This window comes from Corvus moneduloides, chromosome 4 (genome assembly GCF_009650955.1).
Source record: "Corvus moneduloides isolate bCorMon1 chromosome 4, bCorMon1.pri, whole genome shotgun sequence".
In the NCBI taxonomy this organism is placed as follows: domain Eukaryota; kingdom Metazoa; phylum Chordata; class Aves; order Passeriformes; family Corvidae; genus Corvus; species Corvus moneduloides.
Window position 1 is genome coordinate 52,608,929 of NC_045479.1, and position 22,963 is coordinate 52,631,891.

Genomic DNA, 22,963 nt, shown 5'->3' on the forward strand with positions numbered 1-22,963 from the left:
TCATGTGCCAGTTCAGCAGCCCTAAATGGGGATTTTGGTGGTTACCCTACAACTGAGTCCCCACACAAGATGTGATGTATATGTTTACATGTTATTCAAAAAATGTGAAATTGTGTACATTTGACCTCATATTTTCAAAAAAAGGAAGTACTCTGTCTTCAAGGAAATGCAACAGCATTTCTTAGTTGGCCATTTGCATAGAAAAAGACCACATCTTCCATATCTCAGTCTTCATTAATATCAATTCTCCTGTTTCCTTTTGCCCTTACATCTTCTGAGATTTTGCTTCCCAAGAGCAAAATATGCACGTACTGTTTGACAAGAGAGTCACCTTATGTGGTTACTACCATGTTTAAAATGAAAATCTGCCCTACTAAGAACTATCACATGTAGAGTAATACTTTAATTCTTGCCTTGCACAGGATGAACTGTAGATTACTTATCTTGCAGTAAATCTCTTCATTGCTGATGGCGAAAAAGAAAAAAAAAACTTAGTTCACCTGACCTAATAGTTTGCATTTCTGGTGGAAGAGCAGAGGGGCTATAAAGAAAGCAAAACTGCTATGAATTTACCAGAAATTGTATCTCCCATAATTTCTCTTTTCATGATTGTTTCAAACTTTTACTGTGCTTTTCCTCTAAATATCACATCATTTCTAGTGTGTAATAGTTCTGTCTAGAGGGACAGAGAAGCCTTTTCTTCCTCTTACATCTATCACCAAGCACACTCTCTTGAAGACCAGAAATATTATTGCCAAAATTTTTAAGGTACTTTTTAGATTCTTCAGAACTCCTCTTGTAAATGCTATTTATGGGCCATTCCAAGCTTGGTATTCCCCTTGAGGCAGACATGACACAGGATTCAGCACAGGAGTTATAAATCATCTCATGTACTTCAATGCTAAGGCCTGCACTCCAGTTTTACATGCTTGATGAACTAATACTTTTTGGCATACAGAATGATGGATCTTACTACTCTTTGAAAGCTGATGTTGGGCTTTTACATAATTAGTTAGCAATATTAAAATTGCATATAGTAGGATTTCTCTGTTAGACAAAGAATTGAAACTTTTTCATTGTCCATATTTGATGTTTTTAATTATACATCTTTAATGATGACATGGGAAAAAATTATCTGACTTTTCAACACATAAAAAACCTGATGCTCGTTTCACTTCAGAAAAAAAAATGTTCAAAAGATATGCAATTTTTATTTATTTTAAACTCTTGAACAACTGAGATATTTATTGTGTAACATTATCTGCTGTCTTAAATAAGCTAAAGCCACTTCAAGTGCATTACACAAGTGTGGCACCTTCTGACCAACAAATACACAATGCACACTGTGATAATGTTTTGATTCTATTATTATTGAAAGAGAAATAAGCATTTCTTGGTATCCACATTTGTAGAACTGGACCTGAGTTATGATGCTGGAAGTCTTCAAGGCAAGGCTGGACGGGGCTTTAACCAATCATGTCTAGTGGAAGGTGCCCATGGCAGGGGGGCTGGAACCAGATATCTTTAAGGTCCCTTCCAACCCAAACCATTCTATGATTCTGTATTGTCATCAGAATTGTTTAAAACCAAATGTATTTTTGGCTTCCTCATGAAGTCAGTTGACCTCTGTATGGATTAGGACTGCATCCCTGCAGGCCAGACTTCCTGCATAATCCCAGAAACACAAGATAGCTTCTGGAGGAAAATGCAGAAATTTATAAAAATCTGCTATGATCATCAGTAAAGAAAAATCACTGTGTTTTCTCTAAATGCTTCCAGTGAGAAAATGTTATTTGTTTATAAAATTCTATAAATGCATTCCTGATAACAACAGTGTTTCATTATTACATTTAAAATTATACTTAGCTATATAATGAACTGGAATTCATTTAAAGTTACATTTGTGTGGGGGATTCAACTTCCCACACTGCTGTGTTGGCCCAAATGCAACTACTGCTGCAAGAGGAAAATGCGCTGTACAGCTGTATTCTAAATCCTAATTACCAAAGATACAAAGCATAATTTACTTCTTTACCATAACATTTTAAAATTACCAAGAAAGGACTAATAACAAAAAAATATCAAGGCAGATATTCTATCAATTTAAACCATCAACAAGTGAAATCTGTGATTACCTCTAACGTGAAGGAGAGAACCACATCAGACTTTGACAGCTGAACTTCATTTTCATCTCCTATGTCCAAGAATGCAGAATTCTGTGATCGCTTTAGCTTCTGCAGTTTGAATTCTGGCCCACCTTTAGACACTGGCAGACTTTCCAAATTTGCCATCAGCAAATTCACCGAAGACCGCAACTCTTCTATGTACATGTTCTCCATTTCCCTTGCTACAAATTTTGGGAATTTTCTTTCCTTGGAAAATATATTTTAAAAGTTAGGGAGGAAAAAAAACTTCCCACATTATACATCATGTTAATTTACCGACTTGGTTTCGGTTAAGGGACAATAAACATAGATAAGTCATAATTTCAGTGTCTATCTATTTTTATGTCTTCAAAACAGTAATGGAAAGGCTAATCCTGACCCATAAATGCAGTTAATTTTGAAAAGAAGAAATAAAGTACAAATGGAACCTTGCACACCTCCCTGAATCATTTAACCATAAACCCAAGTTGAAGATCCACACATTACCTATTTCCAATTACAGGTGTTTTAAGCATAGTAACTAATAATATACCTTTAATGCTACCTTCAATGTTTTATAAATTGACATTTATAAAATGACCTGTCCACTAATAGTTTTGTTACTTCTTCTATTTCCCATGTTACCAAAAAAAAGTCATGCTTCTAGTATGAAGCTAATAAACTACAATCATGACAAGAAATTGCTATCATTGTTTAGCTTTATTTTTAAAAATGGGTCATTCCTTTTGAAAGTAATGTTTAATTACTATGCACTGGTTTATTTTAAATAGTAATCTCTCTCTTAAACATTAGAGATAGCATAAATATCAATTTTTTTCCTCTGTAGAAGCTAGACAATATTATTTAAATATTGTGTTTGTAACAATAAACACAAAAAAGAAACATATGTAGACGTATAGTGCATATATGAACACATACAGAGTCAATTTTATGCACAGTTTCTCCAAATATTGAATACTGGATGCTTGGGAGAGTGTCATTCAAGATTAAACAAAAATGCAAATTATGCTAAAATATATGTTTTACATATAAATGAGAAACAAACACCACTCCCAATGTATTGTCTGCAAAGACAGGCACCTTGCTCCTAAACCAGACAATTTTTATCATTATGTGTTATAAGGCCTATCATAAGATGTTTTATATCCTTTATAGTTGATTTTGTTTCAGTAATAAAGACCAAGCAAGCTGACTGTGACCAAAAATTCCTGCAGCAAGTCGTGTGGACTGGCTCATCACAGCATGACAGAGCCAGTAAATTACATATTAAAAAAACCCCTACAAATAAAAACAATTTATAGTTAGAGACTAAAAAATGCAGGCCAAGGTTCAAGGTTGCCTAGCAAAAAACCCCAAACCCTTAGTGTTTTTCAAACTGTACCAACTATATCCTGTGAGGTTCGTTCAAATAATAACATGCCGACACAGAAGACAAATAAAACAGACTGTTGTTGTGTTGTTAAAAGATCTTTTCTCTTGTTAAGATGCTTTTTCCATCCAATGTGAAAAATGAGGAAAATTGGACTTGCTGTTGACGGAAATGTAGGATCACACAGCATATGACTTTTCAAAACCAGGTTTTGCTTTCTCCCTGCCCCAGTTGACAGACATTCTTCAGAGCAGAAAGAACCTGACAGACTGTTCTCAAACAATCTTCTGCTTAATTTTAGAATCAGAAACAGGAAACACACATTATGGATCAACCCACTCAATCTCAGATGAAGATATGTTTTTGGTACAAGAAAGCAAACACATACCCTTGCCATTTGTTCTGCCAGTTGCAGTCGTCCATCTAGTTCACGTCTTATCTGGGCTGCTTGCTCATCTCCATTATCCAACTTGGATAGAGAACAAAAATCCAACTGTGAGAAACGCACTATATTTTAACTTTATAGCAAGCAATGTAGCTAAAAAACAAGAGAAATGAATTTTCATCCTAAAATCAGTGAAACACTAAGCAAATACACAGCTTTGAGGCTTATCAAGATGAAAGAAATATAATGGCCACCAGTTAGTCACAGCACTCAGGGTTTCTGAAGGGTAACCAGTGCTCCCTTGCAGTCATAATGCTCGGGCTACATAGACGAGGTATTATTTCTCTATAAAAATAGCAGCTAAAATAATTTCTTCACGAAGCAGAAAACTGGAATGACAGACTGGCTTAGAAAATGTTTGCAAGGAAATTTACTCTTTGGTGCCCTGAGTTCCTGTATAGGCATATATAGGTATAGGGAAAGAAAACTGTGTGACTGTGCCTTCTAAGAATGGTATTATTTCACTTGCAAAGTTCTTTTCTCCCAGTATTGCCAAACTGCTCACATCAGGGCAAATCCAATTTTTGACCTTCCAATATTTTCATACCTACAGAAGTCAGGACTAAATGTCTAACTTCTGTCAGGGAGGTAAAGGGGAAGGACATATCTCTTCACCTCAACGGAACAGCTGGGTCTCAAGAGAAATGAGATTCCCCAACTCATTTTTCACTTGTTTACTTTTTAAGGGCAGTGGAGGGGAGGAGGGGTGAGGTGGGACTTCACCTCCGTGCATGGACCTCCACAGCTGGTTAAGAAGAAAAAAGAGTGATACATCTGGAAAAGATCAGTCACACCTTGCCATCCTACCTGAATAATTGCCAAAGAAGGACAAAGACAGAGTTGCTAAGGAGGGCTCTCTGTCCCTAGGGCTAAACACAGACATGATGTGACATGTTGAAACGACTCTAGTGCATTTAGTGTATAGCTAAGGTTTAAGGACACCTGAATCACTCTTGACTAAAATAAATCTTAAAATGATTAGGGGTGCAAACTGGCAAAAACTGGTTCTTTAATTAAATGAGATCTCCAGCTAATGAACACACAGTTAATTTGACAAATAATTCATTGCATTAAACTAAGGATTTTTCAGTGTTTTTTCACTGAGACTGCTAGTTAGTGCATTGGGCCAAATACATAACACCACCTCCTTTACAATGCTCTTCAGTTAAATCTGATACCTCTTAAGCCAAAGCACTCATGAAAATTAGCCATTCCAATTAAAAAAAAAACCCCAGAACAATTAAAAATGCATTATCCAGTGCTTACAGGCCAATTAGAGCAATATGCTTAATGCAAATCTGACCACATTTAGCAACAGGATGAAAAGTGTTTCAATGCTAGTACACAAGTGGTAACAGAACGTGGAATCTGCCACCTGTGCAATCTGGCATCTCACAAGATCCTTGTAGGAACTGATCCAGGCTACCAGAAAGAAAGAGAACAAAAGAAGCTCAACTTTATACCAGAGAGTAGAAGATGGATCATGTTCCAGGCTGGAAGGGTTCTCCTACTAAGCCTGCCAATAAATCTGCTCCCGACTTGACTGTGAGCATAAATGGCAAGACTGTTCTTCAGGAAAGCAAATGTTTTAGGTTTTCAGAACACAATTACAGTATTCCAAATAAATTCCCAGGCTTGTATTCTTCAGTATTCTTAAAAGAATAATACTGAACTTGTCACCAAGAATATTTCTAATTTCTATTTTCCTTTGTACTATAACCACATACTTTTGTAATTAGTTTTGTTTACTCAGTATGAAAGCCTGTCAAATATGAAAAAAAATGTTGTTTTTCTTTTTTTGGCTAAGAGAAGGTCAAAATTATTTTAATAATATATCCCATGACAGGTAATTGCTTGAAAAATATCTGCTTGAAGGTAATTTCAATTACTGAATTTTGATTTCTGCAAAAAGGAGGGTGTGGGAGAACAGAACAAAGCTATAACCTTTTCCTGTGTCAAGGCACAACTTAAATGACTGCCTCCATCATTAACTCATTTGAAGAAGTAACAGATTTTACTTAAAGACTGATATTTAGCTATTTTTCCATTTAAAAAATATGACCATTTAAGTTAACAAATATGTAACCTAGTTTTGCAAATCTTACTATTTTTTCCTTAACTCTGCATTGCTTTCCATCAAATCTTTGTACTTGAGTACTTAAAAATGTGATTTCCCTACTTACTTATTTTAAAACTTCAGTCTTCTTCCTGAAATACTTACACATTCTAATGGGTTTGCTGTTTGTTCGTAATGATGTTTTGTAAAGTATGGGAAGAAGCTGAGGAGGTGAAAAGCAAAGTTGCTTTACTTAGAGAAAAGAGCCAAGGCAATAATGACTGGTAGGTCATTCACATCTGTCTCAGTAAGAAATAAAGCTGCCAATATTATTGTTTTTGCAGTACACAAAACGAAGTAATAATCAGAAAAACCGTAACCTTGATATCCCATTCTGTGAGAGGTCATTCTACCTGTTTTTATTCCAAACTCAAAAAAAATCATGAAAAAACAACTTTGCAAGCAATGCACTTAGTGATTATGAATGTGTACTCAATCATAGTTTATTTTTCTACTGAAAATGAAGTGAAACAGCAGAAGGATTGAGAAAATTCTGAAAATACAACCGGTACTTGGAATTTTTGAGCTGTGTCCACTTTTTTACATAGGGAGACACTTTATAGAACCCATAATGTGAGTGGGGAGAAGTGACAATCATTAACATCAAGTGTACTCTTTTCCTCAATTCCTTATTTGTGGATCAAATCCATACCCAAGACATCTGTGGATATCGAGTTATGACAACCATTAAAGTAATTTTCAAACTGTTAAATAAAAACTAGAAAAGCATATGACACTGCATAGAAATTAACATAAACGTAACAGTGCAGAACAGCTACTCAGATTCTTCTCAGTATTGCAATTGAAATTTGGTTAAAAGAAACCACTAATTTGAAAGGATTTAAAATAGAGGCTTTGCAAAAAAGGTTTCATTTGCTTTTTCTTTCAAGAATAATTCACATTTACATGGGCATCACACATAATGCTTCCCACTCTTAAATATGAAGTAATGTTTTTTAAAAGTTACAGCCTTAGAGATTATTGAAAAAGAGGGTACACTGAAATTTCATCTAACAAAAAGCTTTTCAGCTTGCTGCAATAGTAATTGCATAGCTATTCAGTGATGGCACCAACACTAGAGATGCTTCCCATGCCACTTAAACCTCACATAACCAGTTTGTATTTTAGCAGCAGGGGACCTCACTACAGAACACTCTACAGACACCAGAGACCTGTTTTCAGTACATCAGATACATTAGAATTCCTGACCAAACAAATCAATGTTTCCCCTAAATGCCACACATATGGCAATGGCAACTTGTAAAACCTAGGCACAGTCATGGACTCCTCTTTTGAGGGCTAGTTAATTCAGATTCCCAGCTGAGCAAAAGCATGAGTAAGACAGTTTTTCTTTCTGCAAAGATGATTATGGCTTTTAAAGCTTCTTCAGAAGAATCAGTACTTATGAGTGACTAGACTTGGGTGAATAAAAAGTTACTTTATATATTTTTTTAAAGTGACAGATCATCGTCTCTTTTTTCCCCCAATGGTGTTACATTAAAACAGCTTTCTAAAATAAACCTACCACCATCAGACATCAAGCTATTAATTTAAAAATGTTTTTACTCCTTAATGCTTGAAGTCACTTTTATTTTTTCTCACTCTGAAAGGGGCAATCATCTTTGGAGATGGAGTGGGAACATCCTCAAAATGCAAGTTGCCCAACAATTTTTATTAAGAAAATTTCAGTTGCTTATATAAGTGTCCACTTCTGAAAGACAGACTGAAGTTTTCTACTCCAAATTTCTGCTTTAATGATTTCAGCCAAAACACTCCCTTGCTTCTGAAGAGACCAGGGTAGACAATAGACAATACCCTGCTTTACCCATAATAGGAAAAGTAGTGACCCTCTTGTCACGGAGTTCAAGGAATATCTTGCTTTGAAGTAAGGATCTGAAATTTAGCAGGACCCCAACTGTGAAAATCAGCTCAACTCTGGTCACATTATGAACCTTTGAAAAATCACCTTTGCAGTAGTCAAGCTACAAGCAGCCACTACCAGAGCCTAAATCTCACTCTGCATTCAGACACATCTTCAGGTTGTGCTGCCCTGTCTTGAATCTGCATGAAGTCAATGCTCCTCAGATTATCTGCTCATTTAAGAAAGACTGTAAACTTATCAGAGGTAAAAATTCCAATTCAGAAACATCATGCTATCTTGCTTGACAAACTGTGATGCCTGAACAACACAGAACAGAAATACATCTGAAAAAATGAACGTTTCTGTATTTCAACAGGTTGGAAAATGATGGCATACTTTGTGATTCCTACTGAAGTTTTTTTTTTTGGTTTTAAATTATTTACAAGGCTGTAATGTAGCAGTGTATTTTGGTCCAAAAGAAAAATTGTATACTGGAAAAAATCTGGTTAACGTGCAACTCAAGGCAACAAAGGTACCAATGCTGCCAGGAGGTGCTGCGCTAAAGCCCCTGGCACACATCTACATTACTCTACGAACAAACTAAGTCAGATACCCTATGCCCAAGAAATGAGATCAGCTTGTATACAGATGAACATAGAACTGCTGCAAGTTTTTTTTCTTTACATTCACAATGCTCAAACTGATAGTTCCTCCACATGACTATTTTATTAATGCTGTGTTAGCTTCCCTGCAGCTTTCTAATTCTCAGTAACATGAACATGAAAAAACATATATACGCCCATAGCATTATAAATTTCTCTACATTTAACGACTAAAATGATGGTACACATACCTAAGTACTTGCTCTTCTTTCTGCAACATGGAATCCAAAGTCTTTTTTCACTCTGTGTGACAGCAATGCTTGTTTTTCTTTTATAGCTACCTTTTGCCACACAGAACCAAGTCTGAGCCCTGCTGAGCTGAAAGGTTTGCAGATGCCCTTCTGAGGTAACCTGCAGGGTCCATCCCTGACTACTGCCACACAGCCAAGGCAAAAACTTTCAACATAAACCAAACAGATTAAAGGACTTGGAACTAAATTGTCGAGATAATACAATAGTGAAAAAATGGTTTTCTGGAAGCAACTAATGGCATCCAGGAGCAAGGCTGGAAGAGGACAGAGAAGTCCTAGTGCTCAATTTTGGTCATCAATCAAGTAAGCAGCAGGCAGGTAATGGGTGTAGTAGATGCAAATACTGGCAGGTTTCAGATAATTGTCCTTGCTCCTCTTATCTCTGACTCAAAAAAAAAGAGTTTTGCTTTAGACAGACCTGGCACTTCTCAGGCCCGCAGGATGTGCTCCTGTGCTTATCTTTAGACAGAGAGAGTTGCTTGAAAGGAACAGACTGGGAAGAGATTAAAGGTGTCTGCAGTAAGGAGCCACTGTGCACTGAACACAAACAGCCTGTGGAGATTCCCAAAGTTTCCCAAGTTTATGAAGCAAGACTAGTAACTAAATACAGGACACTGGAAGGATCAACAAATTTCAAGTCAGGCCAAAAACAGAGCTGCCAAACCCAGTCTTCAACTACAATCATTTTTGGACATGAATTCAACAGGACTTTCCTTCTGAAGGACAAAACTGCCATAGAAGTAAATTGCTTCCACTTCACAGAGAAGGTAAAAACCAGATTTAATTAAAGGGCAGGATGTGTGGAGCTTTCTTAAGCTACTGCTGGACCTTTTGATAAATCTCCGGCCTCCTGTTTCACAGCAAGAAAGACACAGCTGTAAAAGTAAAGGAAATGTCATCACTCCTCTATTTCAGAGAAGGCTGCGCCATTTAGCTTTAGTTTTAAGGTATTTCTCTTCCTTGTCTAAAGATTATACAGAGGATTAATTGAGATTCATAAAAGAGATCAATAAAATGATATTTTAAAACTCTCTCATATTCTCTGCATGCTGTAAAGCCCCTATCATGTATCACACAAATGGCTATGCTGACAGATGACCCAGACTGTGACTGTGAAATCCTGTGGATTTCCCACAGAACTCTGCAAATCACAAATTTAAAAAACTCATTTCTCAAATCCTGCTCTTCCCAACTCATTCCTTTTCCCAGTCAACATACAAAACCCCCCAAAAATCACTAGTTTTGGCAAATAAAGGTAGAAATATGTTTTAGAGTATGTGCAACACAAAATCAAGCGAAATGCAAGAGAAATGATGTCAGAGACAGAAAATCTTAACAGTTAAAATAAAGAGGAAGAAAAGGCACCTACTTTTGAAATTACTTCTCTTGTGGAATGCAGTAGACATGTTTTCAGCAAATTCTATGTCAAAAGAAAAACCCAGCAACCACCGAAAACATTTCTACTTTCAATTTGTCTGCAGCAAGTAGACCTATAAAAGCTGCACAAGTCCAAAACCCATATTAGGTGTTCAGACAAGTTCTCCCAATGCACCATCAGGCCTCACAGGCTTTTTGTATTGATTTTGCTCTAGTAGAGCACAAGATTGCCTCTCAGACAACTGGCCAAGCCAATCACTCAGTTTTCTGGCAACGCAGTGCCCACAACAAAATGCTCAAACGTCTGCTAAAATTAGTTTTAGTAAGAAGTCTTACTGACTGCTAATATTTTTTTTTTTTTTTTTGGGGGGGGAGGGTAAGCAGCAGTTTTATAATCGTATAAATATTGAAATTAGGATGGAAGGTCTTTAGATGAACAGAGAAAGCATATAGCATATCACCCTCTCCAGTATGTCAATATTCTTAAAAACAAGTAATAATGTAGGTAAAAAGCAAGGCCAGTCAACAGTCAAATACTCTACACTGGCTTCAGCTGGATTAAAAAAAAAAAATCTAACCAAATCTATGTTTTCAACAACTGTGCCTGAGTCCCTTCAATGTGTCCATTAGATATAGGAACTCACTTGGAATTTTTTTACAAGCTTGGTGCTACCAAAAAAGCTCAAAAAAATCATGTACAATCTCAGATGCTGAGAATCTTCTCTGAAATATTTTTATAAAGTCCTGAACCTGCTTATTCGATTTCAATATTGATTTGTTAGATATCACTTATACTAATTGCTTGTACTCATTAATTACACCTATAATATACTGATTTGTAAAATATGATTATCATAAAAATATTAAAACCAACCCAAAGTGTAGAGTCATGATTAACTGAGTTAAAAAATAATTCAAATTTGCCAAAAACAACACTAAAAACTATACAATTTTAAAATATAGACTTTTTTTTTAATCAACCATTGGATGGAAACTTTGGCAGTTTCCAAAATAATCAAAGCTGAGAATTTAATATGGCCTTTCCTTACATTCAAGCTTGGAAAATAAATTATATGCAGTTTTGAGTTTTCAGCACTGGTTAAAATGTCTCTCATGATTCATTTTATTCAGGGACTTCCAGTACCAAAATCCCAAGTAAAACCTACAATAAAACTTGAAAATAAACAGGAAAAGAAGTACATACAATATTCAAGCTAATCACAATGTATGCAGTGGGAAGGGCTAACATAAGTCCACTCAGGGTAGGTGCATAGGTCAAACTTTCACTGTACATTGCCAATACTGTAAATCATAAGACACTTGAAGAATTAAATACACACCATGTATTAATGAAGAAATCTCTATCAAGAAAGAGTTTATTTAATACTGTGATGTGCAGCTGTACAATGCAACTTCAGTCAATGACTGCTTCCCTATGAATCTTCTTTCCTACTTGACTGCTACTAACCCTTCAGAGAAACTGTAAATAGTTAAAAACCTTTTATTAACAGTGAACTTGATTAACCTTGCCAGACAACCTTAGCCTTTATGGTATGTCCCAAATGTCATGTAACATGTATCTTCTACTTAGTATTACCATTACTGAGGAAAATTAAAAAATAAATTAACAGTTCAAAATTTATTCTACACTAAACTAAAATGTAGTCTTCAATATTTTATTGCATATTTTGATCTACAGACTTGAACTGATACTTTGTAAAGAGGACACTTGGAAAAGTAATACAAATGTCTTTGCACAGTTAAGAATGAGGCTTTTGTTGGTCTATTTGGATTTCAACAGACCCTGGCACCACTTTTATCTATGTGAACTGAAAAGAAACTATAGCTTCCAACCAGGATTTTCACTAATTTATAGGCATGGTCCTTTCCACAACACTGTCAAATAATTGCTCTGCATTGATTGCCCAAATAAAACATTTCATGCATTTTACTTTAAAAAACTCTTGATGTTCTGATAACCTAAATTCCAAGAGTTGAGATCTGTTCCTTGTCTTGAAAAAAATCTTGACAAGCAGTATGTAAACAAATAAACAGAATTCAATAATGCACACATATCACCATTTTGGCTAGGTATTTGGCTAATAACATTTGAAGGAAGTCTGCTAATACCTCATATTTACAAAGAAAATCACTATCTCCATACTGAGTCTGCTACTAGTTTTAACTCTGACTTAATGCAAAGATAAAAGTTAATGCTTTATTTGGTTCACAGAAGCTGTTAATTATGCAATGTGGGCATTCAGTGATGAAGATACTCTGACCTAGATACAGATATTTTTAATATTTATTTATTCACAGCAGTCTGTTTACGCTAAAAGGAGAGAAAAATCAGACAGCATGTACTTAGACACTTAATGGTTTGTCTTTAGCTAGCATTTCTGTAAGTATTACAGACTCTTTACTTAGCCTTGGAATCACTTTAATACTTGGATATTACTACCAGCAGATTCTGAAAGGGGGAAAAAATCCCAAATAAAAACAAATTTGAAAAAGAAAATGACAACATTAGCTCCCCCTGAATTTGGTCCATATAGACCAGAATTGTGGATGTGACAGGGACAGCAGAAGAGATTATTTGGGTAAAATGTTGAGGCCTGGCTGTTCTCCAAAGCAAACATCTCTAATGATAGTTGTGGAGCCTGAGGGAAATGTGTGGCTTGATATAAGGTGCACCCAGGCAAAATCCTATTAATGTCAAATTACAGACCTGCTCTCCAGCAACTTGTCCAAACCTTTTTGAACCTCTGCCCTCATCACTCCCTATGACAAAAGTTCTGGAAGTTTTCCAAAAGTCATATACAGAAGCAGTGCTGCCATTTTCAATCTCCTACAAATTTCCTTGAGTGTCCCAGTTTCTAGTGATGTGGCATTTACTGAGTGAAGGTACATATTCACCTTACCCATTACCCTCATAACTTTGTAAGCTTCAACCATACTCCTCCTCCCTGTCAACCTTCTCAGCTGCAGACTGAAGAGTTTCAGCCCTTTCAGTCTCTCTGCAAAAGGCTGCTGTTCTGCGATTTTCAATGCCACCCTCTAGTCCTCACTGACCTCCCCTATATCCTTCAGAGAGGGAGACCAAAGCTGCACACAGTACTGAATGTAAGGGCATAAGAAGGTTATATACAGCAGGAAAATGATGGTACTGTTGTACAAAGAACTAATGATTTCACCACAGGGAACCCAAAGTGTCTTTCTGAGCTGTAATTGCCCGTGCACAGTTCAGCATCTTCCGGATGTGCACTGGTTTATTTCTCCTCTGATGTATCACCTTAACTTAGCCACACTAGAGCTACATGAAATGACATCTGTCACACTTCTGCCTATGCAGTTTTGTGAGATCCTCCTAGAGTTCCCTGCAGCTCAAGCAACATTAGAGTAGACATAACAGTTTCATACCATCTGTTAAGTCAGAGATTTCCCCTACAGTGCCTTTTCCGGGACACAATATATTCAATAAACATGCAACAATTCTCCTAAACAGAGTGAACCAGATAGAAACAACACCTAAACTCCCCAGGAACTAACCAAAAGGAAAACATAAGAAACCTTTATCCAAAACCTCATTTGAAAACATCAAGACATAAAAATACTGCTACCCAGACTTGGATATTTACAACAGAGTCTGTCATTCAGAAAAAAGTGTCATGGGGTGATGAGGAGTCAGACTCTAGACACTGGGTGTCTAGAGAAGCACTGTTTTTAAATAACAAATATAAATATTAAACTGCAGACTTAGATGTGATTAGAATCACATTAGGAATCAAATTAGTGGATCAGTAGGGGATTACAGAGGAGAAAAAAGACGCTAGCACAGGTCAGAAGTGCTACTGCAAACAGTTGAATTTTCTGCCTCTCTCTTGGCATTTGCAATGCAACAGATTAATTGACAAAACGCAGGTTTGCCCTTCTGACTGGTAGAAACTCCAATGCTTGGCCACCACTGCTAGACAGGATGAAAACCCAAGGAAAACACAGTACGCTGTGACAAAAGGAAGGACAATAATGACAGACTCTTACTACTTACAGATTTAGTCGCAATAAATATTAAGAATACGTCCTACAGATAAATCCAGGACATGGATGCAAAGCATAACTTTTTTTATTAACAGAAATGAAAAAAGTAAGTCTGTAATATGCCATACTGTAAACATTTTTTATCTAACTGTATCTTGGTTTTCACATCTGCATACTGGAGTTCTGGGATACCATCAAGACAGACTCTTCACACTCATCACAGCACTGTCTTCCACACTGTAAAGGTCAAACTCTTCAGTTGTTGCCAACTATGAAAATGTCTTCCACCCCAACTTTGCCACCACAAAATTATGAATATCCACACATAAAATAGCTTAACTTTTACTTTGTTTTTTTTCACTCAAGTCTTTGTCTTCTTATTTGTATAGGTGTTCCTCCTACAGCAGGGAAAAAAATTCAGAGCTATTCACAGAGCTATTGAACCATCTAAATAAAGTATCTTTTAAAGTCAGAAATGTACGGTCCCTAGGTAATCAACAGAGAGACAGAGAAGCCTCCAGAGTTATTTAAAGTGCTTAAGCAGTTATCTGTACGCCTACCATGAATACTGTGGAAGTGCCAGCTGCACTGGTAATCTCTGGTGAGTAAGATGATCAAAGAAATGGGCGTTTTTATTCTCTCTCTCACCTTCCCCCGGACCCCGCTGAAATAGATACTGGCTGTCACCTTAAATACAACTTAAGTTTCAGGTTCTGCCTAGGGAATACCCTCCCACACCCACCCTAGCAGGAAGTGATGGGCCTTAAATGAATTATGACTCATTTCCTGATCCTCCTTAGGAAAAGTCTCCCACCCTCCTCCTCTCCCACCACCTGCACAGAGATTACCATATCCAAGACAACCGAAAGATTAGCATGCAAACCTTGTTGGTATATGCATATTTATGTCCTAAAGTGGCTCACAGTGTTTTCTATTTTCCTGAAGTCATCCTTGCTTCATAAGGAAATCCCCTCTCCTTTTGCTTACCCTACTCACTCTCCAAAAATATCATGCAGAATGTTTTCTTGCCTTATTAATCACTGGTAAGAATTTCTTGGGAGTGTTGAAACCAAAGGGAATATACACAATTAGGGCAATAAATGTTAATGAGAATTGCATTAAGTAAGCAAAACCAGCTTGAATGTCATGTCAATGTTTTTTCCAAATAATTAAATATCGCTGACTTAACTAGACAGAATTCAGGCTGACAACTTTCTGTAAATAGGATGTGGAGAAGCTAGAAGATAACAGAAATGGAATCCAATTTTCTCCCTTTCTGTTCCATTCTATAGCATAAACTGGAGAATGTTCTGTATTTCCACCTGTTTCTAGGAGTCAGTGGTGGTGTGATGTATAGATACCCATCCACAAAATAGAACTTCCAGCTTCTATTCTCCTGGAAACATGGAAATTGCCAACATTAAACATGTGTGAAAACACCAGTTACATAAAGTCTGCTATCTATCTTTAAGGCAAAACAGTTGCTCCAGTACGGTAAAAATGGAGTATCATTCACAGAAGTTTCCCTAAGGAGGAACAGGTGTTTCAGGAAAGATTCTGATGTCTCCAGTCCCTGAGAAAAGACACAGTACAGTGAGAAGACTGTGCCAGATTGACTGGAACATGAGTTTATAGCGCTCCTAGGAGTAAAACAAAGCTTCTCCAGAAATTGTGTATACCTTGGAGGCTCTCTCAGGCATGGTTCAGTACTATTTTCCCTTACTTACAGAAGTTTAGTGTTCCTACATTAAAAAAAAACTTGGCACTGCATAACCAGTTAGGAAGACAGCTTATTCAGAGGTGATACAGGGAGTGACTCTTCCCTTACATCGTTTGCAAAGGGATATTTCTCCTGCCATAGCCCCAGGGTGCTTACCATACAACACCTCCTTTCAACATCAGCTAGAAGTTGACACTTCTACTAAATATGTAGCCTCAATTTTATTTCAGATTTTTCCTGTTTATAGCTAAAATGTCTGGAAGTCAATTTATTTATCCATTATCTCAAGAAACAGATTCCTATAAGGAAAAAGTACAGAGGAGTACTATTTTTACTCTCCTCTTACTTTTCCCCAGTAGGCTGTAAACTTTTAGTCTGAGGGTTACATTTTGTTTTTTTTTATGTCTACTCATGTTACTGACCAAGGTTATTTTAGCTGGCCTGAGAATTTTTATATAATGCCTATAGCACTAAAATGAAGATAATTCACCTACCTATAGAAGGAAGACCTGGAGAGAGAAATAGGCACTTCCTTGTAAACATTTCAGAAGTTTGCAATTATGAACATCTAATCACAAATCAGACAGCTTCAGCACAGACACCAGACTGAATCCGAACAACTGTCTCTGAGGTTTGTAATATAAAGTAGGGGAATAAATGAAAGGACAAGCAGCATCTCCCTGCATGATGGCTCTTCTATTGAGAATCAATCCTCTTTCAAAGTGAGAGGGTACCTGGGATGGACAGCCTGAAAGCTTAAGAGACTGAGAGATTAGATCCTAGAGATCAGGACAGCCTCAGCAGAGGAGACAGCCAAAAAGGTGTCCTGAGAGTTCTCTCATTTTTAGGACAGGCACAAAAATACCTTCCTAGAGGATGAAAAAATAAACACACAAATTACAGCTCATTCAAAGAGAGCTGTAGATTTCGCAGCCATTTCACATAAACAATTACTCTCATACATGGCAGTCCATCCTGTATCATGGAGATGCTATTATATTTCTATTTAAAATACCACAGAATCACAGAACAGGAAGGGCTAGTCCAACCTCCCTGCCAAGGCAGGGTCAAACCTAAAGCATCCAGATGGAACCTCCTTGAGCAGCCTTCTCCAATGCTCTGCCACCCTTAACATAAAGGCATAAAGGGTTGGTTCTTCCTGACATTGAGTTTATGGCCAAAACATGTATCTATGATATATACATATATAGAGAGAGAGAGGGAGAGAGAGACTGAAAGAGACAGCTCATTTCCACATTCACCTGCATCTTTGCCTCTGGAATGACTGGGGTGCAGGAACCCCTAGGGACCTTGTCCTGGCAGCCAGTTGCAAAGAAACTTCCTCTGAATCAGGAAGAGCTAAGAGGGTTCTCCCTCAAAAACTTAAATAATGGGGGATAAAAGCAGATAAATTTCAGAACAAAAAATTCAGTACCAGTGAGCCAGACAGATACAAGAAACAGGGTCATTCTTTTCCTGTGGCTTTTACACAGGAGCAGCCGCACACTGGCTGCTGAAGACACCTCAGGATGAAAAACGCTGCAGAGAAACGATTGTCTAAGCAAAACTGTTTTAATTTGAATTGATAAAGAGGAAATATAGAATATTATCATGTCATAAGATGAACAGGTGACAAATTCATGCTAAGGGTCATTAACTTCTTCGGCTTGCTCACAACGATTCATTCAAATGCATATATAAGCTAGTAGTCAGACACATTAATAAGCTTAATCATCAGTCTGGAAATGTGGCTGTAAAAATGATTTGTTTTGTATTCATCTACCTGAAGACATAGAATCTTTCTCCTTAAAAAAGATTAAAAAATAAAAAAATTAATAATACAAAAGCCTTTGGTAGAAAAGATTTATTTTTATTGCTTAATACCAGAGAAGACAAATTTTATTCTCATCTGGTAATATAAAACATGATGAGTCAAATGCACTGGTGATTTTAATATAAATGCAAGTTAAATGCTGGATATATTTAGCTTTAAGTGCTCAGGCAAGCTTAACTCCCTTGGATCTAGAACTCAAGAGAATGTCAAAACACCATTAATTACTTCATTAAAGCGCCAAGAGAGTATTTAGGGGAAGAAACACAGGGAAGGTAATAATAAAAGCTTAACTCCTAAAAGCTTAACTATCTCCTTTAACAAAGCCCAAAACAACTTCCTTATTTCTTTGTGCTACAACAACCATTTTGCTGCTGTTCCTGCACTCACAGAATGCCAAAGGCAGTCCTAGAAAACAAAGCAGCTTGAAAGAAAGAGCTGCAGCCAAAATCCCAGTGTCTATGATTTCCATCCTCAGAGAAGGCATAAGACAGAGCAGGGGAGATGGGTGATTCTCAGCTTCTCTCTGCTGATTCCCAGTCAGGCCTCTCATGACAAGAAAGGTGATACACAGGAGATCAGGCCTACAAGGATGCCAACTCAGACAACACAAGTAAATCCACTAGTCTTTGAGTGCTGATAGTCTCTCAGCCTACTAGAGACCCTAAATGTCCAATTCCCTCCTGCAGATGCAAAACAGAAGTCACATATACATAAAGAGCTCTATGATAGAAAAATCCACATGAAAATTTCATCTTAAAAGTAATTAAATGTGCAAAACTATCCTTCAGAGTTTTTTCTTAACACTTACACTGGACAAATAAAGCTTTGAATAGTTTCATGGTTTTCAGAAGATGCACTTGTTTATCTTTTAAATGTATATTTCAAAGCCAATTTTCCTCATCCAACAGCTGAATAAGAAGGATACTGCAATACCTCCAGGACCAAAATGTATTAATGTTGCCAACACACCATTTCTCCCTGGTATTTTCTCAGTATTCCTTTAACTACAAACAGAAATAGTTCAAAGAATTTCATTATGTAGCTTGCATGGCTTCTAAACATTGTTCGTCAGATACTTATGCATGGTAAAAAGGTAACTTGCTTTTCTGAGGATGTTTTAATATTCTTTCCATCACTCTTCTATCATTAGAGTAAACGAGAACAAGTCAACAACCTTTGGGGCAATCAGAGACTTTTTTTCCAAAGTAAACTCTGCCATTATAGAAAAACCCATTTGTTTACAGGAGCTAAAATCCTCTCCCCCCAGCCTATTTAAATACCATCACTGCATGCTGACAGAACTGAAGCACTTGGGGTTACAAGGCTTCCTTTTTCACCAGAACTCACGTTATTAAGCTGAAAATCCAAACTGGCCTTACAAACACCACTCATTTTAGCTCTGAATTTCTCACAATCTTATTACAGAAGTAATCTTGGGAGGAATAGTTGAGGTTGCAGCACTATTCCCCAAAGCACTGAAATTTTTGTCAGGAGCAATACCTTTCCAATCCTCTTGAATAGAGGTAAAATACCAATGAAGCACCTCAGAAAAAAAAAAAAAGAAAATAAGAAAATATAACTACTGAAATAACTTCATATTAAAATCCTATATGCATCTAATCAAGAATGACATCTTATGAATAAAAGGCAACATCCTAAATCCTGTAAGAAATCACAATTTATTTCTTCATTGAAATATTTGGTTTGAATTATTTTGTTCAAGAACAAACAGTGGGAGATCTTTTTTCCCTTCGAAGAGGGTAAAATCAATCAGAACGCAAGCTCTTTTTTTTTGGGGGGGGGAGGGGGCAGGGAGGAAGGCATGGAGGAAGACATATTCAGGTATTTACAGGCACTAGAAACAAAAAGTAGATGTGTGAATAAACCTGAAGTGTGGTTATTTGAATTTTTCTGCTATAAAAGGCATGAAACACATTTCAGGTTGACAGACACATAGGACAATTTTAAAGGACTGACCCGTTCTGTAAGGAAGGACATCACTATTATGACAGTGTGCAGAAACTTTCTAGACTCTCATTTAGCATATAAAAATGCAGTCAACACTTGAATACTAACTATAACTCTACAGCCTCCCACAGTCCCACAAAATTACTGCTTTTCTTCTCCCCAGACATTTCTCATACCACTGCAGTCCTTTGTGCCCACTGAGAGGCCTGACAGCTTCTAGCCTCACTCCTGCCCTGTCTGCAGTGTCTGCAAAACTGTCTTTTATCCAGAGAGCAAAAAACCTGCCCCATGCTGGGGTGTGCACCAGCTACCCAGCAGAGTAAACTCTTAGCAGGTAAGGCCTGAAAATAGCAGATCTCCAGTACAAAGCAGATGGTGAGCAAAAGAGTATGGTATGGGTTTTGGTTTGTGGCTTTTTGCTCGTTAGTTTTGTTTTGTTTTTAAAAAGGGCAATCTTGGGCCAGGTGAAAGCACATTTTGAGCCCTATGGGATGTTTAAGACATCAGTGGATATCTTAGCTAATGCCTGATGTTACCTAGAAAATACAGCAATGGACCTTGCCAATATTTTTCACAGGTTACTTTGTTGTATACGGTATAATTTTTCATGAAGTAAGTAATGACAGTCATTGGTGACCATCAGAAATACACTGGCTTAACTGAAGCCCTGCTCACATTGCAACATCTCACAGAGTCAGCCTCTTTTCTTGTGACTGTAAGACCTGCAGATATACATATTTATGTGTTCTAGAATACACAGCCCAAACCATTTTTTCTTTTCCTGTGCCAGACCTGAACTTAAAAAATTAATGAATCTGTGTAAGTTTTGGTCTATAGACTAAACGGAATCTTAGTACTTGTTTAATTACTGCAAGAAGAGGATTATCAACACTACACTGAAACTTTCTGTACAAAGATACCATTATTCTTTGTGCTTCATAAACTCACATTTGTCCTCATAACTTATATAGGGTATGGAAGTTTCTACAGAAAATATCCATAAGCATGGGAAATTCTGTGCTCTGTGAAATAACTGCACTATTTTCATCATTTTACCAAGGAAAGGATCAGAACTAAAAACATGCAAAAGTCATGAAGGCCTTGCTGCAAATTAAATTGTCCTTAATCTGACTTATTTCCAAAACTGCGTAATTAATTGGACTTCAGTAAAGTGCTGGGTGAAAGACTGCAATTGCATTGAGCATCATAAGCAGACTTCAGTCAGATGAAATTCTTGACAGAAACTACTCTTAGAATTAAAACCAGAAATATTTATTATGGAAGATACAATATAATTCATCATTCTCAATATTAGACACTTAGAGAGTTGTATCTTGCAAAAGCTAATCAAGGATCAGACACAATACAAGGATTTTAAGCAGAAAATTATATCTTGCAGCAAAGTACCATCTAAACCTATTTCCAAAAGAATTAGTTTGTGGTTGATTCCCAAAAATGTCAAGACTAAAACACTTAGCAAATAATACTTCTTAAAAATTGTTACATTATACTGAAAATTATTTACTGCTTGTTAGAAAACAAAATGTGACTTGCAAAAGTTCTTTCATTATGAAAAGTATTGTTCTCTCCTCTGGGCACCCAAGAAGGGGATTTAGATCAGCCAAAAAAGGTAACCCTATAAAGGCACTTTCAAAAGGAAATAAACTCCTCTGTGGAGTTACAATTTACCTGACAAAGAAATTCTGGTACTGATGAAGTGGTATAATAATAGTGTATGACCACAAATCAGTTTGAGTTTGACTTTCAGTTTGACTCACTGCAAAGTTATTTTCTACACCAGTGAATAATTAAAGATATAAAAAGAAAAAAAAAATAGAAAAAAAGCACATCATATTTGATCTCTGTAAATCAAAGAAATTGTAACAGTTTGGCCAGGCATCTCAAATGCAAGTCAAGGAGCTCATTAAGTCCCAGCTAACTGACAATAATATCTTTATCATGTAACACACCTTGAGGCAACACAATGTAAATAAAAATCAGGTCAAAGTCTTAAAATTTACAAAATTGAACCTTTTAATCACAAAAGGGATGTGGGTGGTTGGCAGCAGTTGCTGGCCTTTCTCTAAATAGTGAAGTTGAAAACAAGATCACAGAAGTCTTCAACATCCTAATGTGAACATCTTGTTAATGTTCACTACCTAAGTACAAGCTTAGGCATTTAGAGTATGTTAAAAGATTGTGAAAATGAGTTATTCTTCAAAGAAAAATGTATAAAATTCTCACAGCTACATGGACTATGTCTGACAGTGTTAGAGAATTGGTCTTTTATTTTTCACTTCGTTTTTGATTAAGTTAGTCTGCTGGTTGAATGAAAGCTGCTTCTCACTGCTATCACACAAAGGATGGAGACTGGCACCGGTGTGGACGCGCAGGAACCCACACCCCAACAGAACTGTCTGTTGGGCTGAGATACCAAGATACCAATGGTTTAAGAGTTGAAGGGAATGCTCCATTTAGAACAGGCTGGGGAGCAGAAGCTGCTGAAATCCAATAAAAAGTTTCTACATGCTGAGAAAGCCACAAGGAGGAGGCTGGCAGACAATACCTCCTACGGTTAATACAGAGCACCCTTGTCTGCTTAGCAGACCTTTAGGAGCAGGATAATTTACCCTTATCATCGACATTGTAAGACATTTTTCTGTTTCCTATTTCCAAAGGACTGGAAGGTATAAAAAAAATGGGGGAAAGAAAAAAGTTTTCTGCACAAATTATAACTGTACAGATTTGCTGTTAAGGGCAGCTGTTTCTCAGAGCTGGAAAATATACAGAATTTCATATATCTGATTCTCTGCTAGAAGCACAGGCTAGAAGCCAAACTAATCAAAACCTCTATCAAAAATACAATTTTAACATCTGCTTGGACTTGGACTTATTTCACTGCTCCCAGACACTATTGATTATCATTATCTGCAAGTCTCTAGTATTCTAAACAGCAGCAGCAAAGGGAAATGAAAGTGAGCATTTCCATACAAAGACAGATAGAGGCTTCTAGGGCAGAATGAAAACTGCTGGTGCTGACTGAAATCTGAGTCTAACTTCATCTCATCTTTTGTAAATAAATTGTCAATAAAAAGGAATAAGAGGCTAAACTAAAATATTATTAAAACTATAATGAGAAATAAGGGATTTCACCAAA

General features: G+C 36.7%; 1 protein-coding gene across 26 annotated transcripts in view; it reads right to left on the reverse strand.

Moving 5' to 3' along the window:
• Positions 1–22,963, reverse strand: part of CADPS2 (calcium dependent secretion activator 2) — a 292,543-nt gene that overhangs the window by 169,045 nt on the left and 100,535 nt on the right. For 20 of the 26 annotated variants that reach the window (XM_032105977.1, XM_032105974.1, XM_032105964.1 and 17 more), the window contains exons 4-5: positions 3,923–4,003; positions 2,136–2,372 (exon numbers count right to left, since the gene is read on the reverse strand). In XM_032105977.1, the coding sequence (XP_031961868.1) occupies positions 2,136–2,372; positions 3,923–4,003 (318 nt within the window). Of the gene's footprint in view, positions 1–2,135; positions 2,373–3,922; positions 4,028–22,963 lie in introns of all 26 variants that reach the window. The other 6 variants (XM_032105953.1, XM_032105951.1, XM_032105957.1 and 3 more) reach the window with 1 other exon arrangement.